The sequence below is a fragment of the Chiloscyllium plagiosum genome, unplaced genomic scaffold, assembly GCF_037043375.1.
Source record: "Chiloscyllium plagiosum isolate Xiang-an unplaced genomic scaffold, Cpla_swu_hap1 HiC_scaffold_19, whole genome shotgun sequence".
In the NCBI taxonomy this organism is placed as follows: Eukaryota; Metazoa; Chordata; class Chondrichthyes; order Orectolobiformes; family Hemiscylliidae; genus Chiloscyllium; species Chiloscyllium plagiosum.
In genome coordinates this window covers 26,263,203-26,279,245 of record NW_028270157.1, presented here as the reverse complement: position 1 = coordinate 26,279,245, position 16,043 = coordinate 26,263,203, and the positions used below count along the sequence as shown (strand labels likewise).

The 16,043-nt window shown below is 41.3% G+C and overlaps 1 protein-coding gene across 2 annotated transcripts in view; it reads right to left on the bottom strand.

Annotated features, from left to right (window-relative positions):
* Window positions 1–16,043, bottom strand: part of LOC122559439 (uncharacterized) — a 135,038-nt gene that overhangs the window by 105,523 nt on the left and 13,472 nt on the right. For both annotated transcript variants that reach the window (XM_087996899.1, XM_087996900.1), the window contains exons 4-10: window positions 15,079–15,189; window positions 14,047–14,212; window positions 12,820–12,926; window positions 12,114–12,241; window positions 11,948–12,029; window positions 11,763–11,852; window positions 9,201–9,327 (exon numbers count right to left, since the gene is read on the bottom strand). In XM_087996899.1, coding sequence (XP_087853025.1) covers window positions 9,201–9,327; window positions 11,763–11,852; window positions 11,948–12,029; window positions 12,114–12,241; window positions 12,820–12,926; window positions 14,047–14,212; window positions 15,079–15,189 — 811 coding nt within the window. The remainder of the gene's footprint in view (window positions 1–9,200; window positions 9,328–11,762; window positions 11,853–11,947; window positions 12,030–12,113; window positions 12,242–12,819; window positions 12,927–14,046; window positions 14,213–15,078; window positions 15,190–16,043) is intronic.

The following is a 16,043-nucleotide window of genomic DNA, read 5'->3' as shown; positions in this document are numbered from 1 at the left end:
TCCTCCCTGACCTATCACCTTCATCTCCTCCCCCACTCACCTATTGTACTCTATGCTACTTTCTCCCCACCCCCACCCTCCTCTAGCTTATCTCTCCACGCTTCAGGCTCACAGCCTTTATTCCTGATGAAGGGCTTTTGCCCGAAACGTCGATTTTGCTGCTCGTCGGATGCTGCCTGAATTGCTGTGCTCTTCCAGCACCACTGATACAGAATCTGGTTTCCAGCATCTGCAGTCATTGTTTTTACCTCTATCAGTTCAAAGTCATGCCATTTGATATAAAAATCTTCCAGCCACATTTCAGAGACTTTTGCCAGACATGTCATACATGTCAGCTAATCAGAAAACCACAGGGAGTAATAAAACCTACACCTTTAATACCTATTCCAGCATTTGAGGAACCTTTCACAAGAGTCTTGATTGATTGTGTAGGTTCCCTACCTCAAACAAAAAGTTTGACCTTTGTGGAAAAATTTAAGGACAAAAATGCCAGACTGTTTAAATGGAGCTTGTTGTTGCAGCCATTCAATTTGACAATTGTGCATGTGGCAGGTCGCGAGAACGTCACTGCCGATGCATTATCAAGACTTGAATGAGATATGGGGGCATTCGGTGGTGGGTGTGCCGTGGCCTGAATTTGCATATGGCTGAGCATGTTTGCAAGTTTATAGTTAGTATAGTGTATACGTGTGTTCAGACTACTAACCAGGTTTTGAAGGATTAAAAATGAAGATATTGATGATTTTCTTTTGGGGGGGGAGGGGGGTGTCACGAATCTCGTCTCTTTTCTTTTGTTCGACAAAGTTCCCCATGGGAGACTGGTTAGCAAGGTTAGTTCTCACGGAATACAAGGAGAACTAGCCATTTGGATGCAGAACTGGCTCAAAGGTAGAATACAGAGGGTTGTTTTTCAGATTGGAGGCCTGTGACCAGTGGAGTGCCACAAGGATTGGTGCTAGGTCCACTACTTTTCGTCATTTATATAAATGATGCGAGCATAAGAGGTATAGTTAGTAAGTACAGATGACACCACAATTGGAGGTGGAGTGGACAGCGAAGAAGGTTACCTCAGATTACAACAGGATCTTGATCAGATGGGCCAATGGACTGAGAAGTGGCAGATAAATGTGAGGTTCTGCATTTTGGGAAAGCAAATCTTAGCAGGACTTATACACTTCATGGTAAGGTCCTAGGGAGTGTTGCTGAGTGGAGTCACAGGTAGATAGGATAGTGAAGAAGGCATTTGGTATGCTTTCCTTTATTGGTCAGTATGGAGTACAGGAGTTGGGAGGTCATGTTGCAGTTGTACAGGACATTGGTTAGGCCACTGTTGGAATATTGTGTGCAATTCTGGTCTCCTTCCTATTGGAAAGATGTTGTGAAACTTGAAAGGGTTCAGAAAATATTTCAAGGATGTTGCCAGGGTAGGAGGATTTGAGCTATAAGGATAGCTGAACAGGCTGGGGCTGTTTTCCCTGGAGCGTTGGAGGTTGAAGGGTGACCTTATAGAGATCTTACAAAATTATGAGGGGCATGGATAGGATAAATAGACAAATTCTTTTCCGTGGGGTGGGGGAGTCCAGAACTAGAGAACATAGATTTAGGGTGAGAGGGGAAAGGTATAAAAGAGACCTAAGGGGCAACGTTTTCACACAGAGGGTGGTACGTTTATGGAATGAGTTGCCAGAGGAAGTGGTGGAGGCTGGTACAATTGCAACATTTAAAAGGCATTTTGGATGGATATATGAATAGGAAGGGTTTGGAGGGATATGGGCCGGGTGCTGACAGGTGGGACTAGATTGGTTTGGGATATCTGGTCAGCATGGACGCGTTGGACCAAAGGGTCTGTTTCCTAACTCTATGGCTCTATGACTCTGTTCCTTTTCTCAAGGAGACTCTGCCCTCAATTTTTTTTCAGAGGGGCAATAAACTGGGCCGGACTCCGATCAGTCTGGTTTGGTACAGAGATGAAAAGGATTTTGAGAGGCCTTTTGTTTATATGTCATCAGGTGAGACTTCAGGCCAAAGTGGTCATGTTTTTAGAAGTGACCTGTATAATGAAAGGGAAGTGGTCAGCTCTCTAGCTAGCTGAGCTGACCTAAACTGTTTTTAGTTCAGTCTTGAGCTGTGTGGAAACTCTCTTTCTTTTCTACCCTTCAATGTCAACCTGTAAGTATGTGTTCCATTTATACTGGTTTTTAAAGGGAGTTTGCTTTTGGGACTGTTGTGTGTATTCGGAACAGCATAATTAAGTCTAGCTAGATAGGTTCAGTTCTGTAAGAGTTTTTTATTCTGTCCTGTGTGTTTCATTGTGTAATTTGTACATTTGTTTTTGTCCGTTTTAAAATTAGTACTCAACCTAGCTATTTTACCCTGGGTAATTTTCACTGTATATTTACTGAAACAAATTGTAAAGGTAGATCTAGGGCTGCCTGCTTAAGAATGTTTTGAGTGATCTGGCCTAGTCCATAACAGCCACTGTCCCCACCTCTCACCACATCTCATTGTCTATCCCCCTCACCATTGATATCTTCCCTCACTCGCTCTCACCTGCTCCAACCTCCAACACTATAAACTGTGTATGCTTTTACACTGCCTACTCACTCTCCAGGATTACCTCTCCACCTGCACCAACAGTAACAGTTGTGCCACACCTGTTTCATTTCCCATAATACCTGCCCCTTACTAATTCCAGGAGGAAATCAGCCCACCACCTCAAGACAGGTGGTGAGCTGTCCGACATTCAGCTCCTAACCCATTATGTGGAGAGTATCCTGACTCTGATTGTCTAGAGTGGCTGAATAATCAATCCAAGTCCATGGACTGGTATCAAAGGCTGCCCTTGGCTTCCTGTGCTAGGACCACGTGATCAAAGGTTATCTCTCTTGACTTGATTGAGGACTCTAATAACCATGTCAAAGTTTCTGGATTTGTGTCAATGCTAAACAGCCAAGGCATACATAAGTACTGTGAGCCTGGTATTTCTGAATGAGAGCCAATCAAGTCAAGGCAGAGATGTTATGAGCATCCAGGTAGACTCAAAGTAAATTAGCCCTAAGAGAGCAAGCAAACAGCTTGGAGATTTAGTTTTGTTCTGTTCACATGCTGGGTGCATGTTGCAGAGTGCAAGGGTCCTTGCTGCAGTATTACAATGATAGTTGCTGTAGTGACCCCAGGTAGAGCATTGATGTGCAGAAGTATACTGTTATGTCCTCAGAGGCTGAAACACATTGGATGCCAGAGCCATGATGATGAGCTGCATGTGGCCAGTGACCATTTTTTTGTGCCCTGAACTATTGGCGTTTATTGTCTAACATGGGGATCCTTTGGCACAGGCAGTGAGCCAGATACCTACTTTGACTTGCACATTGAGAAATGCCAATGTCTAGTTTGCTCACAGTGGATGGTAGGATGGAACGCTGCACATGAATCAGGTGCAGTTAATCAGGTTGTTAACAAGTAATAATCTTTCTTAATAGACAGCTTATTGCTGTTTAGCAAGAATTTTTGAATGCCTGGAACTTAGTTAAAAATTCATCATTGAGAATGTTCTACCACATTTCTTCTTAGCCCACATTGTTCAGACCTCTGTAAGATTCCAACCTCTGCTTGCAACATGTTTGAGAAAGACAGTTCTAAAGACTTAAGGCTTATGTATGTGATAAAGAAAATTCTCCTAGTCTCTGTCTTAAATGGTTGGCTATTTATTTTAAAACAGTGACTCCTTATTCTTGAATTTCCACAAGAGGAAATAGCTTTCATACATCCCCCAATCAAAGCCCTTCAGGATTTTACATGTTTCAATCAAGTCACCTCTTACTCTTCTAAACTCCAGCAGATGCAAGCTGAACCTGTTCAACCTTTCTCAGAAGTCAACCTGCCCATTCCAGGTATTAACCAAGTAAACTTTTTCTAAATTGCTTCAAACACATTTCAATTCTTCTTTAAATAGGGCGATCAATACTGGCCACAGTACTCCAGATGTAGTCTTATCAATGCCCTGTATAGCTGAAGCATAACCTCACTATTTTTGTATTCAATTCCTCTTGCCCAAAAATATATTACTCTGTTAGCTTTTCTAATTACTTGTTGAATCTGTATACTAACCATGCACTTGGGCATCCAACTGCTGCTAAATCTCAGAACTCCGCAATCTCTCAATATTCAGATAGTTTGCTTCTTTTTATTCATTGTGTCAAAATAGAAAATTTCACATGATACACCTTTGGCTCAGGAACTGATTCTTACAATACACTACCTGTTACATCTTGCCAACAGAGAATGACATATTCATGACTACTCTCTGTTTCCTGCTCGCTCGCCAATCTTCTATCTATACGTTACTTCTGAGTTGGGGGGAAGGGAAAGTGAAAGCGACAGGGAGCATGGAGTTAAATGGAAAGATAAGCGGCAGGATAGCATATGTGCAGGCAGATTTAAACTTGAGATCGACTGGTAATGCAGCAAAAAGGAAGGATAACTTAGGACATCTTATGACTTCCAATATCTCTAATGATAAGAAAGTTAACATTAAGGCACTTTACCTGAATGCTCGTAGCATTCATAACAAAGCAGATGAACTAATGGCACAGATCATCGTGAATGATTATGATGTGGTAGGCATCACAGAGACGTGGTTACAGGGGGGTCAGGACTGGCAGTTAAACATCCAAGGGTTTTCAACTTATCAAAAAGACAGGGAGGTGGGCAGAGGGGGTGGGGTTGCCTTGTTAGTTAAGAACAAAATTAAATCTATGGTGCTGAATGACATAGCGTCGGATGATTTGGAGTCTGTGTGGGTGGAATTGAGGAACCACAAAGGCAAAAAAACCATAGTGGGAGTTATGTACAGACCTCCTAACAGTGGTCAGGACCAGGGGCGCAACATGTACTGGGAAATAGAGAAGGCATGTCAGAAAGGCAAGGTTACATTGATCATGGGAGACTTCAATATGCAGGTGGACTGGGAAAATAATGTTGCCAGTGGATCCAAAGAAAGGGAATTCATGGAATGCTTACAGGATGGCTTTTTGGAACAGCTTGTCATGGAGCCCACAAGAGAGCAGGCTATTCTGGACCTAGTGCTATGTAATGAACCAGACTTTATAAAAAATCTTAAAGTAAGGGAACACTTAGGAAGCAGCGATCATAATATGGTGAGTTCAGTCTGCAGTTTGAAAGAGAGAAGGCAAAATCCGATGTAATGGTGTTACAGTTAAATAAAGGTAACTATGAGGGCATGAGAGAGGAACTGACGAAAATAGACTGGAAGCAGAGCCTAGCAGGGAAGACAGTAGAGCAAAAATGGCAGGAGTTTGTGGGTATAATTGAGGACACTGTACAGAGGTTCATCCCCAAGATGAGAAAGATTATCTGGGGAGGGCTTAGACAGCCATGGCTGACAAAGGAAGTCAGGAAATCTATCAAAGAAAAAGAGAGAGCCTATAAAGTGGCCAAGAGCACTGGGAAATCAGAAGATTGGGAAGGCTACAAAAACAAACAGAGGATAACAAAGAGAGAAATAAGGAAGGAGAGGATCAAATATGAAGGTAGGCTAGCCAGTAATATTAGAAATGATAGTAAAAGTTTCTTTCAATACATAAGAAACAAACGACAGGCAAGAGTAGACATTGGGCCACTTCAAACTGATGCTGGAAGCCTAGTGATGGGAGATAAGGAAATAGCAGGAGAACTTAATAAGTACTTTGCATCAGTCTTCACAGTGGAAGACATGAGTAATATCCCAACAATTAAAGGGAGTCAAGGGGCTGAGTTGAGTATGGTTGCCATTACAAAAGAGAAAGTGCTAGAAAAGTTAAAAGGTCTTAAAATTGATAAATCTCCTGGCCCTGATGGGTTACATCCTAGAGTTCTGAGGGAGGTGGCTGAGGAAATAGCGGAGGCATTGGTTGAGATCTTTCAAAAGTCACTGGAGTCAGGGAAAGTCCCAGATGATTGGAAGATCGCTGTTGTAACCCCCTTGTTCAAGAAAGGATCAAGGCAAAAGATGGAAAATTATAGGCCAATTAGCCTAACCTCGGTTGTTGGTAAAATTCTAGAATCCATCATTAAGGATGAGGTTTCTAAATTCTTGGAAGAGCAGGGTCGGATTAGAACAAGTCAGCATGGATTTCATAAGGGGAGGTCGTGCCTGACAAACCTGTTGGAGTTCTTTGAAGAGGTGACAATTGGGTTAGACCGGGGAAACCCAGTGGATGTGGTCTATCTAGACTTTCAAAATGCCTTTGATAAGGTGCCACATGGGAGGCTGCTGAGCAAGGTGAGAGCCCGCGGTGTTCGAGGTGAGCTACTGGTATGGATTGAGGATTGGCTGTCTGACAGGAGACAGAGAGTTGGGATAAAAGGTTCTTTTTCGGAATGGCAGCCGGTGACAAGTGGTGTCCCGCAGGGTTCAGTGTTGAGGCTGCAGCTGTTCACATTATATATTAATGATCTGGATGAAGGGACTGGGGGCATTCTAGCGAAGTTTGCCGACGATACAAAGTTAGGTGGACAGGCAGGTAGTACTGAGGAAGTGGGGAGGCTGCAGAAGGATCTAGACAGTTTGGAGGAGTGGTCCAGGAAATGGTTGATGGAATTCAATGTGAGCAAATACGAGGTCTTGCACTTTGGGAAAAAGAATAGAAGCATGGATTACTTTCTAAACGGTGAGAAAATTCGTAAAGCCAAAGTACAGAGGGATCTGGGAGTGCTAGTTGAGGATTCTCTAAAGGTAAACATGCAGATTGAGTCTGTGATTAAGAAAGCGAATGCAATGTTGTCAATTATCTCAAGGGGGTTGGAATATAAAAGCACTGTTGTGCTACTGAGACTTTATAAAGCTCTGGTTAGGCCCCATTTGGAGTACTGTGTCCAGTTTTGGTCCCCACACCTCAGGAAGGACATACTGGCACTGAAGCGTGTCCAGCGGAGATTCACACGGATGATCCCTGGAATGGTAGGTCTAACATACGAGGAACGGCTGAGGATCCTGGGATTGTATTCATTGGAGTTTAGAAGATTAAGGGGAGATCTAATAGAAACTTACAAGATAATACATGGCTTGGAAAGGGTGGACGCTAGGAAATTGTTTCCGTTAGGCGAGGAGACTAGGACCCGTAGACACAGCCTTAGAATTAAAGGGGGTAAATTCAGAACAGAAATGCGGAGACATTTCTTCAGCCAGAGAGTGGTGTGCCTGTGGAATTCATTGCCGCAGAGTACAGTGGAGGCTGGGAAGCTAAATGTCTTCAAGGCAGAAATTGATAAATTCTTGATGTCACAAGGAATTAAGGGCTACGGGGAGAATGCGGGTAAGTGGAGTTGAAATGCCCATCAGCCATGACTGAATGGCGGAGTGGACTCGATGGGCCGAATGGCCTTACTTCCGCTCCTATGTCTTATGGTCTTATGGTTACGTTAATCCTATGCCATGAGCTCTTATTTTCCACAATAACCATTAATGCAGCACTTTAACAAAGGCCTTCTGGAAATCTAAATACAATACATCCACAGATGCCTTCCATCCACATTACATTATTTCTATAAAGCACTCCAATAAGTTGGTTGTACATGAATTTTCTTTTACAAAACAATGTTGACATTGTTGGCTACCCTGACCATTTCTCTTAAGTACTGGGAGAAAGTGAGGACTGCAGATGCTGGAGATCAGAGCTGAAAATGTGTTGCTGGAAAAGTGCAGCAGGTCAGGCAGCATCCAAGGAGCAGGAGAATCGACGTTTTGGGCATGAGCCCTTCTTCAGAAATGAGGAAAGTATGCCAAGCAGGCTAAGATAAAAGGTAGGGAGGAGGGACTTGGGGGAGGGGCGTTGGAAATGCGATAGGTGGAAGGAGGTTAAGGTGAGGGTGATAAGGTGAGGGTGATAGGCTGGAGTGGGGGTGGGGGCGGAGAGGTCAGGAAGAAGATTTCAGGTTAGAAAGGTGGTGCTGAGTTCGAGGGTTGGGACTGAGACAAGGTGGGGGGGAGGGGAAATGAGGAAACTGGAGAAATCGGAGTTCATCCCTTGTGGTTGGAGGGTTCCTAGGCGGAAGATGAGGCACTCTTCCTCCAGCCGTCGTGTTGCTATGGTCTGGCGATGGAGGAGTCCAAGGATCTGCATGTCCTTGGTGCAGTGGGAGGGGGAGTTGAAGTATTGAACCACAGGGTGGTTGGGATGGTTGGTCCGGATGTCCCAGAGGTGTTCTGTGAAACGTTCCGCAAGTAGGTGACCTGTCTCCCCAATATAGAGGAGGCCACATCGGGTGCAGTGGATGCAATAAATGATGTGTGTGGAGGTGCAGGTGAATTTGTGGCGGATATGGAAGTATCCCTTGGGGCCTTGGAGGGAAGTAAGGGGGGAGGTGTGGGCACAAGTTTTGCATTTCTTGCGGTTGCAGGGGAAGGTGCCGGGAGTGGAGGTTGGGTTGGTGGGGGGTGTGGACCTGATGAGGGAGTCACGGAGGGAATGGTCTTTTCGGAACGCTGATAGGGGAGGGGAGGGAAATATATCCCTGGTGGTAGGGTCCGTTTGGAGGTGGCGGAAATGATGACGGATGATACGATGTATATGGAGGTTGGTGGGGTGGTAGGTGAGGACCAGTGGAGTTCTGTCCTGGTGGCGATTGGAGGGGCGGGGCTCAAGGGCGGAGGAGCGGGAAGGGAAGGAAATGAGGTGAAGAGCATCGTCGACCACGTCTGGGGGGAAATTGCGGTCTTTGAAGAAGGAGGCCTTCTGGGTTGTTCGGTATTGGAACTGGTCCTCCTGGGAGCAGATGCGGCGGAGACGAAGGAATTGGGAATATGGGATGGCATTTTTACAGGGGGCAGGGTGGGAGGAGGTGTAGTCTAGATAGTTGTGGGAGTTGGTCGGTTTATAGTAAATTATACTATAAACCATTTCTCTTAAGTATCCTGTTAATGTCCTCATAGTTTCTGACATTTTCCGTCTGACAGACATTAAGCAAACTGGCCTGTAATTTCTTGCATTTTTTTTTAATAAAGCAGATATATTCTCTAAACACCGATCCTTATTTTCTCTGTTTTAAAAATTACAAATCCTTTTAACCCTTCAATTTTGCTTGTTTTATACTCTTAAGAACTTAAAATGTCTGCAATAGAAAATACTTTACACAAAATGATAAACATAAGATAAACAGTACACAGTTTGTGCTTTTATAATGCAAATGACGAGTCCATTTACCATTTTTGATTTTCTCCAGCTTCTTCTGTAACTCGCTGCTCTGAGTAGATTGGTCTGACTCCTGGCCTTTGGCAGTGAAGGTTTTCAATTGTGACTCTAACTTATTCTTTAAAAGATGCAGGTCTCTCTGGTTCAAAGAAACAAACAATAATTTATTCCAAAAAAATCAGCTCAACAAACCCATCATACCATGTAGCTATATCTACAGCTCACATCCACGTTTAAATTTGATAAACAATCACTGACTTGCAATGTTAACTCCACTGCTCTCCACAGATACTGCTTGACTCACTGAAGCTTTCCAGCTTCTGTTGTTCTTATTCCCACCACAAAAGCAAAGAGACGTGGGAAGCAGAGGGACATCCTCCTTGATTAATGAAATATACATTCCACCTATGTTTCTAAGCAGATTGTTTCCAAGGTTGCTGCCGAATCCTAAAGGAAATAAGATGCATTGTGGGGAAAATTGACTGCCATCACTTTTGTGCCCAAGAAACAAGCAGCCAGGAGGCAAAAGCCAAGGTTCATTCAATGCTTTGACTAGTGGAGTTTGCAAATGGAAGAGCAGCTGGTTTGTCTAAGGAATGGGGAAAGCTGTTTTCTATTGATGCCCTACAGTGGTTGTAGGAAGTTATGACACATAAGGTCCATCTTCTTTCAACAGGTCTTTAATGATCTAACCAGCAATCCTAAAGGGCAATCTAGGAAATGCTCACGAAATGGCCACACAATTGTTTTCAAAGCTACATCTTTGGGAGTCTGTCCTGAGTAGATGTGTTCCTGCTGGGTTCGCAAAAGTGAAGTGCATCAACACTAGCTTGGGTGAAGCATCCTTGGAATTGCTACTTCCATCTAGTTGTCTCCTGCAGGTTTTAAGCCGGCCTACTTGGTGTGAGAGTAGCTGAAAAATCATCAGGCCTCTATTGGTGAGCTGAATAAAGAACATAATGCATTGTTTCCTTTCAAATGAGTTTCATGGATGAGCCTGTCAAAATGTTGCATCATACAATAAAATAACAGAGAGACAAAAAGCTGCAGAAAAGATCATGGGACCAGCTAACGAGATTTCAATATATGCAGAAAATGATTGTAAAAACAAGAAAAATACTACATTTGCACAAGTATATATTAGGGTACAGACAAGAGTATGATTGTAGCTGTCAACACCTTAGGATATCAGAACCATGGAGAAGGTACAACAAAACCCATTTGAACATTGAGGAATAAGAGTTTACAGTTACAAAGAAGAGCTTGAAATATTGCTTTTTTTTCACTGAGACAGACAGGTAATTGGGTGATCTAACAAAGACTTTCAAAACTATGAAAGATTTTGTCAGGAAAAGTTGCTAAAGGTTATTTCTGCTGGTTACAAGAAATGCAGAGTGCAATCTTCCAATCCTTAAGGTGATGGGAAAGCAACTTAAATGGCGGAATGGTGGTGGATCCGAACTTCACCACCTCTCAACCCCCATTGGGACTAAATTTTAGTGGGAAGCTCTTTGTTTAAATTTCCTGCACTGCCTCCAACTGAGGTTCAAAGTGGTCAATTAATGAGCACTTAAGCGACTGTTTCCACTGATCAAAATAGTTAGGGTGAGAGAGACAGGGAATGATTGCTGACAGCTAAAGCGCTGCCCTTGCTTCCAACCCCATGGTCCTCCCTCTGCCCATGATATCCAGCCACAATAACACTCACCTGTACATGGTCAGTCATCAATTCCAGGAGGCCAGGCAGATGTTTTACCAGTGGCTACCATAGTGCTGCCGAGTGCTGGAGCTGCTGGCCTCGACTTGAATGGCAGATTTTGGTTGGTGCTATTCCTTCACTTGGGGTCACCAAGATCTGGTAGAAATTACACTGGCCACTCATTAGATGCCTGAACGTGGAACAGGCTTTCTAATCCTAATAGGGAATGAGATTCTTTCCACTAACCTTTCCAAGTTTCAGACAATCAGAAAATTGAAGGATGCCGGCCATAGTTCCAAAATCATCAGTAGGAGAAAAGTTAGTACAGATTGCTCTCATAAGGTCATTACAACTAATGGATACAGATGGAGAGAATATATTTTTAAAGGAAATTGGTCAAGTATTTGAAAAGCTGAAAATGTGTTGCTGGAAAAGCACAGTAGGTCAGGCAGCATCCAAGGAGCAGGAGAATCAACGTTTTGGGCATGAGCCCTTCTTCAGGAATCATTCCTGAAGAAGGGCTCATGCCCAAAACGTCGATTCTCCTGCTCCTTGGATGCTGCCTGATCTGCTGCGCTTTTCCAGCAACACATTTTCAGCTCTGATCTCCAGCATCTGCAGTCCTCACTTTCTCCCCAAGTATTTGAAAAGGCAAAACAAAGTAGGTGTGATTAAATGATAAGAAAATGGTGAAAGGAACATAGATAGCAGTTCAATAAATCCATATGAGCCAAATACTTTCCCACTATGCAATAATTTCACCCACTATGCAGTAATTTCTCCCACAATGCGGTAATTTCTCCCACAATGCGGTAATTTCTCCCACAATGCGGTAATTTCTCCCACTATGCGGTAATTTCTATGATTCTACTCACAATGCAGTTTGTGACCGCTTTGGATTGCTTGAACTTGTAGCCGCTCATAAAAATAAAACACATATAGGCACAGAGAGCCTTAGAATCCACCTTCATAAAAAAAATTAAAAACATTACATGGCAGTAAAAGGAAACGTAGCTTTATTTTCTGTTTTTCTTTTCCCTTACAATTTTCATATTGTTACCTCAAGCAGATCTTGTGATGTAAAAGAGGTCGATGTACAAATCAATTCTTCCATTGTTTTTAAAGCAAGATTTGTTATCCATCTATAAAATCAATCACATTCAAAAATAAAATAAGAGCAGAGAGAAATAAGAAGCCATGCTATAATTTATAGTGAGGAGTCTGACCTGTCACATGGTAGCATTTCCACAATGAACGTGCCGGGCATGAAGGAGTTTACCAGATAGCACCAGACATGACTATCTATCAAGTCACTTAAATCTTTCACCAGGAGTTTGTGGCCTTCTGATGCAATCTGTGTAAATGATAGAAAAAAGGGCGTGAATTTCAATAGATTGAAATTAATTTGATAATTATTATATTATGGAGAAGGAACTGATAACCACTTTGGGTCAGAACCTAGTGGCATTGAATGTGAACAGCATCTATGAGTATTGAGGGGGAACAGGGTCTAGGAACTTTGAGGAGGGCAACAGTTTAGCAGCACTGAACAAGAGCAAAGATTTACATCAGGCAATATTTTTTGTTTTGGCCTCCTTCAACTCTTTGGCCACACAAAGATCAAAACTAAAACTTTCTTGAGCTGTTTCCTTTGACTTAGCTCAAACCGTTGAATAACAAATAATATTTTTTCATGAAAAATACCTTGCTTGGCATCAGCTAAAATGATGGTAAGATCATGAATTGTCAAAATGAATTTTCATAACAATTTAAAATTTACTTCTGATCAACTTTTCTTTTCATAAACTATCCATTGATATACTCTCATTCATATTGCAACAGGAATAATATTTTATATTGTTTCAGTTATGGTATTGATACTGCATTCTGTGACTCTACAAAAAATAAGTCTTCTGTGTTGAATAAAACCACCTGTAGATGGGCATTAATAAGATCCAGGATGCATTCAACACCGGAAGGGTAGTAATCCCAGCCTTCTTTAGGAATCTTCCTGTTAAAAATTTTAGCTACCTCACGACCTTAGAGACAGAATACAATAAAATTAGTTTTTTTTTTCACTTTTATCATCACAAGACAACTAACATTTTTGTAAAGAAATAGTATGATAACTTTTGAAATGTTGCACTCCTGATTGTTGCCTGAAAACTCAGCAGGTGAAGTTGCTTGTCAAATATTCTATGCTGTTTTCAAGAGAGACTCCATAGCCACAGTCTTTTACCTCACTAAACATAATCACCAAAAATAAATTGAAGTTATTCTGGATACAGTTTATCCTTTTCATTGCTCTGAGATAATAGTAAATGATATTTCGATGTAAAATGTTGCAATAAGGTCCCAAGACTAGTCTAAAGACCTAAATATTTTTTTAAATGCAGTAATTATTCATTTCAATTGTTCATGTTTTGAAAGTTAACCACAGTAACATTAAACTATAATGACATTTCATAAGTAGGAATTTCTAATGTTTAGGCTAAGATTTGGAGCAAAAATTGTTTTAATTAACATGTCTTAACATGCTTTCAAGAAAAACATAATTACAACTATACTGCAAAACAATTCTTCCCTCAGAGTTAATCTATTTATATCTATTTATTATAAATTTCTATTTCTCTCTTCACAGATGCTGCTGAGTTTCTGCAGCACTTCCTGTCTTAATTTCAGATTTTCTGCATCCGCATTATTTTGCATTTATCGGACACTACAGGAGATTGTTTTCTCTACTGGTGAATCAAAAACAGGAGGGTATAGTTTCAGGGTAAGATAGTGTCTGCCATTTAAGACATATTTTGTCAGAGTTTGTTGTATAATCTGAATGTGAAATGCCTCAGGATGCTTTACTGTGTTAATACTTGTATAAATTCTCCCCGTGTCTGCGTGGGTTTCCTCCTGGTGCTCCGGTTTCCTCCCACAGTCCAAAGATGTGCAGGTCAGGTGAATTGGCCATGCTAAATTGCCCATAGTGTTAGGTGAAGGGGTAAATGTAGGGGAATGGGTGGGTTGCGCTTCGGCGGGTCGGTGTGGACTTGTTGGGCCGAAGGGCCTGTTTCCACACTGTAATCTAATCTAATCTAATCTATTCTAATCTAATCTAATCTAAATCAAATATGAGTACTTAAAAACTAAGTTGGTGATAATTACCTGGAAAAGGTTCAAAATCCTGCAATTGTAATGATTCAATCAGGGAAGAAATAGAAGATTGTTCTGTGGAACCTATTAATGTCTCAAGATCATCAAAAAATGACAGAGGTGTGCTTGTTTGTTGTATAGACTTCTCCTGGTCTGGTGATCGAACCTTTGGGGTCCACTGAATTCAAGACATAAAACAATTTTCTTAGCTTGAATTCCTAGTCCACAATTACCACATACATCAGTCACATAATTACAAGCTATGTGTACTACTTTGCTCTTAACTACATTGTTTATCCACATTGTTTGAAGATGGGAGATGATAGATATATTGGTAATGTCAGTGGACTAGTAATCTCGAGGGCCAGACTAATGCTATGGGGACATAGGTTCAAACATGGCAGCCAGTGGAAATCAAATGCAATTAATAAATTTGGAATATGCAACTACTTTTGGTTAGGAGAATAAATATCACTTTATTTTAACAAAAGGTCCAATTCACTTGCATCCTTTTGGGGAGGAATTCTGTCATCCTTCCCTGGTCAGACCTCATGTGATTCTAGAATCACATGCAACATGGCTGACTCTTAACAGCTCTTTGAGTGGCCTTGTAAACCATTCTGTTCACAGGCAATAAGGGTTGGATAACAGATATTAGCCTTGCTAGCAATGTCTCCCTCCTATAGATGAATAAAGGAAAAATGTATTTCTTAAAATGAGAACAGGATTGGCTTTAATGTGAGTGCTGTTAGCAGTAATATTTTAATAACAAAACTAAATTTCATTTCAAAGAAATCCTTTTGAAGAATTATAGCAACATTTATATCAAGTAAAGTCAAGAATAATGTTGCAACGTTCTGTTTAAAATCAATCATATAAGGATTCTGTCAGTTACAATCCCAAACTACATTATCCCAATTTAAAAGATCCAATAAAAGGAATAGATTAAACATTCCAGAAACAAATTGATTATATCCCTTTTCTATCATAGCAATATGGTGAATGCTGTGAAAACATAGAGAACGTAAATAGTAACCCTCATACCATGAAGCAAACAGAGCAGACCAGTTTATCATTGTCAAGCTGGAGTTGGCTGGATCGTTCCCAGGTGAATTGAATATCATGCACTATTAACCTCCACAGTAGTTCCTTTATCTAAAGTACAAATCAAATGCATTCCTCACAACATAAGTCATCATGAAATCCAAATATTCATTGCCAAGAATTACTAAATAACACTGTAATCATCTGATGCATTCAAGAAAAATAATTGCACATTGGCTGGCCTTTGCAATTTTAATCATGGTAAGACCATTAGCATTCATATCATAATGCCTAGTACCAGCACATGCATAGTTATATACTTAAATCCAAAAACAATTGTAATGAATCCATGGATAGCCTTGTGGTATCCTGTTTCGTATTTATAAATGACTGAACTGATAAAAAAAAAAACTACCTTTTAAAATGTAATATTAATCCATATTAGTATGTTACCCCAATCCCAAAAAACTCTCATGTTGTTTATGAACATCCTGTGTGGGATCCAGTGATGAGGGGAATGAATGTTGAATGTGATGAATGGGGTGCCAGTTTTATCCTGGGTAATGTTAAACTTCTAGAATATTGAAGTGGTCTCACCCAGGGAAGAGAAACGTATTTACAATGCTATCAGGGAGGAAATTTCAGGATTTTGATCCAGCAGCATTGATAAAACAGTGATATATTAAATGAGTCAAAACCCTGCCTAATAGCATTGTGGGTCAACCCATGACAAGAAGGCAGCTCACATTACTTTCTCAAGGGCAGCAAATGATCTTCAATAAATGCTGGGCCCAGCCAATGATGCCCACATCTCATGAATGAATTTAAAAAATTCCAAATCAGGATGGTGTGTAGCTCAGAGGGAAACTTGCTGGTAGTGGTGTTACCATGTTGTCTTTGTCTTTCAAGATGGGTATTGTTTATGCATGTGGAAGAAACTGAGGAACCTTGGTGAATTTCCTCAA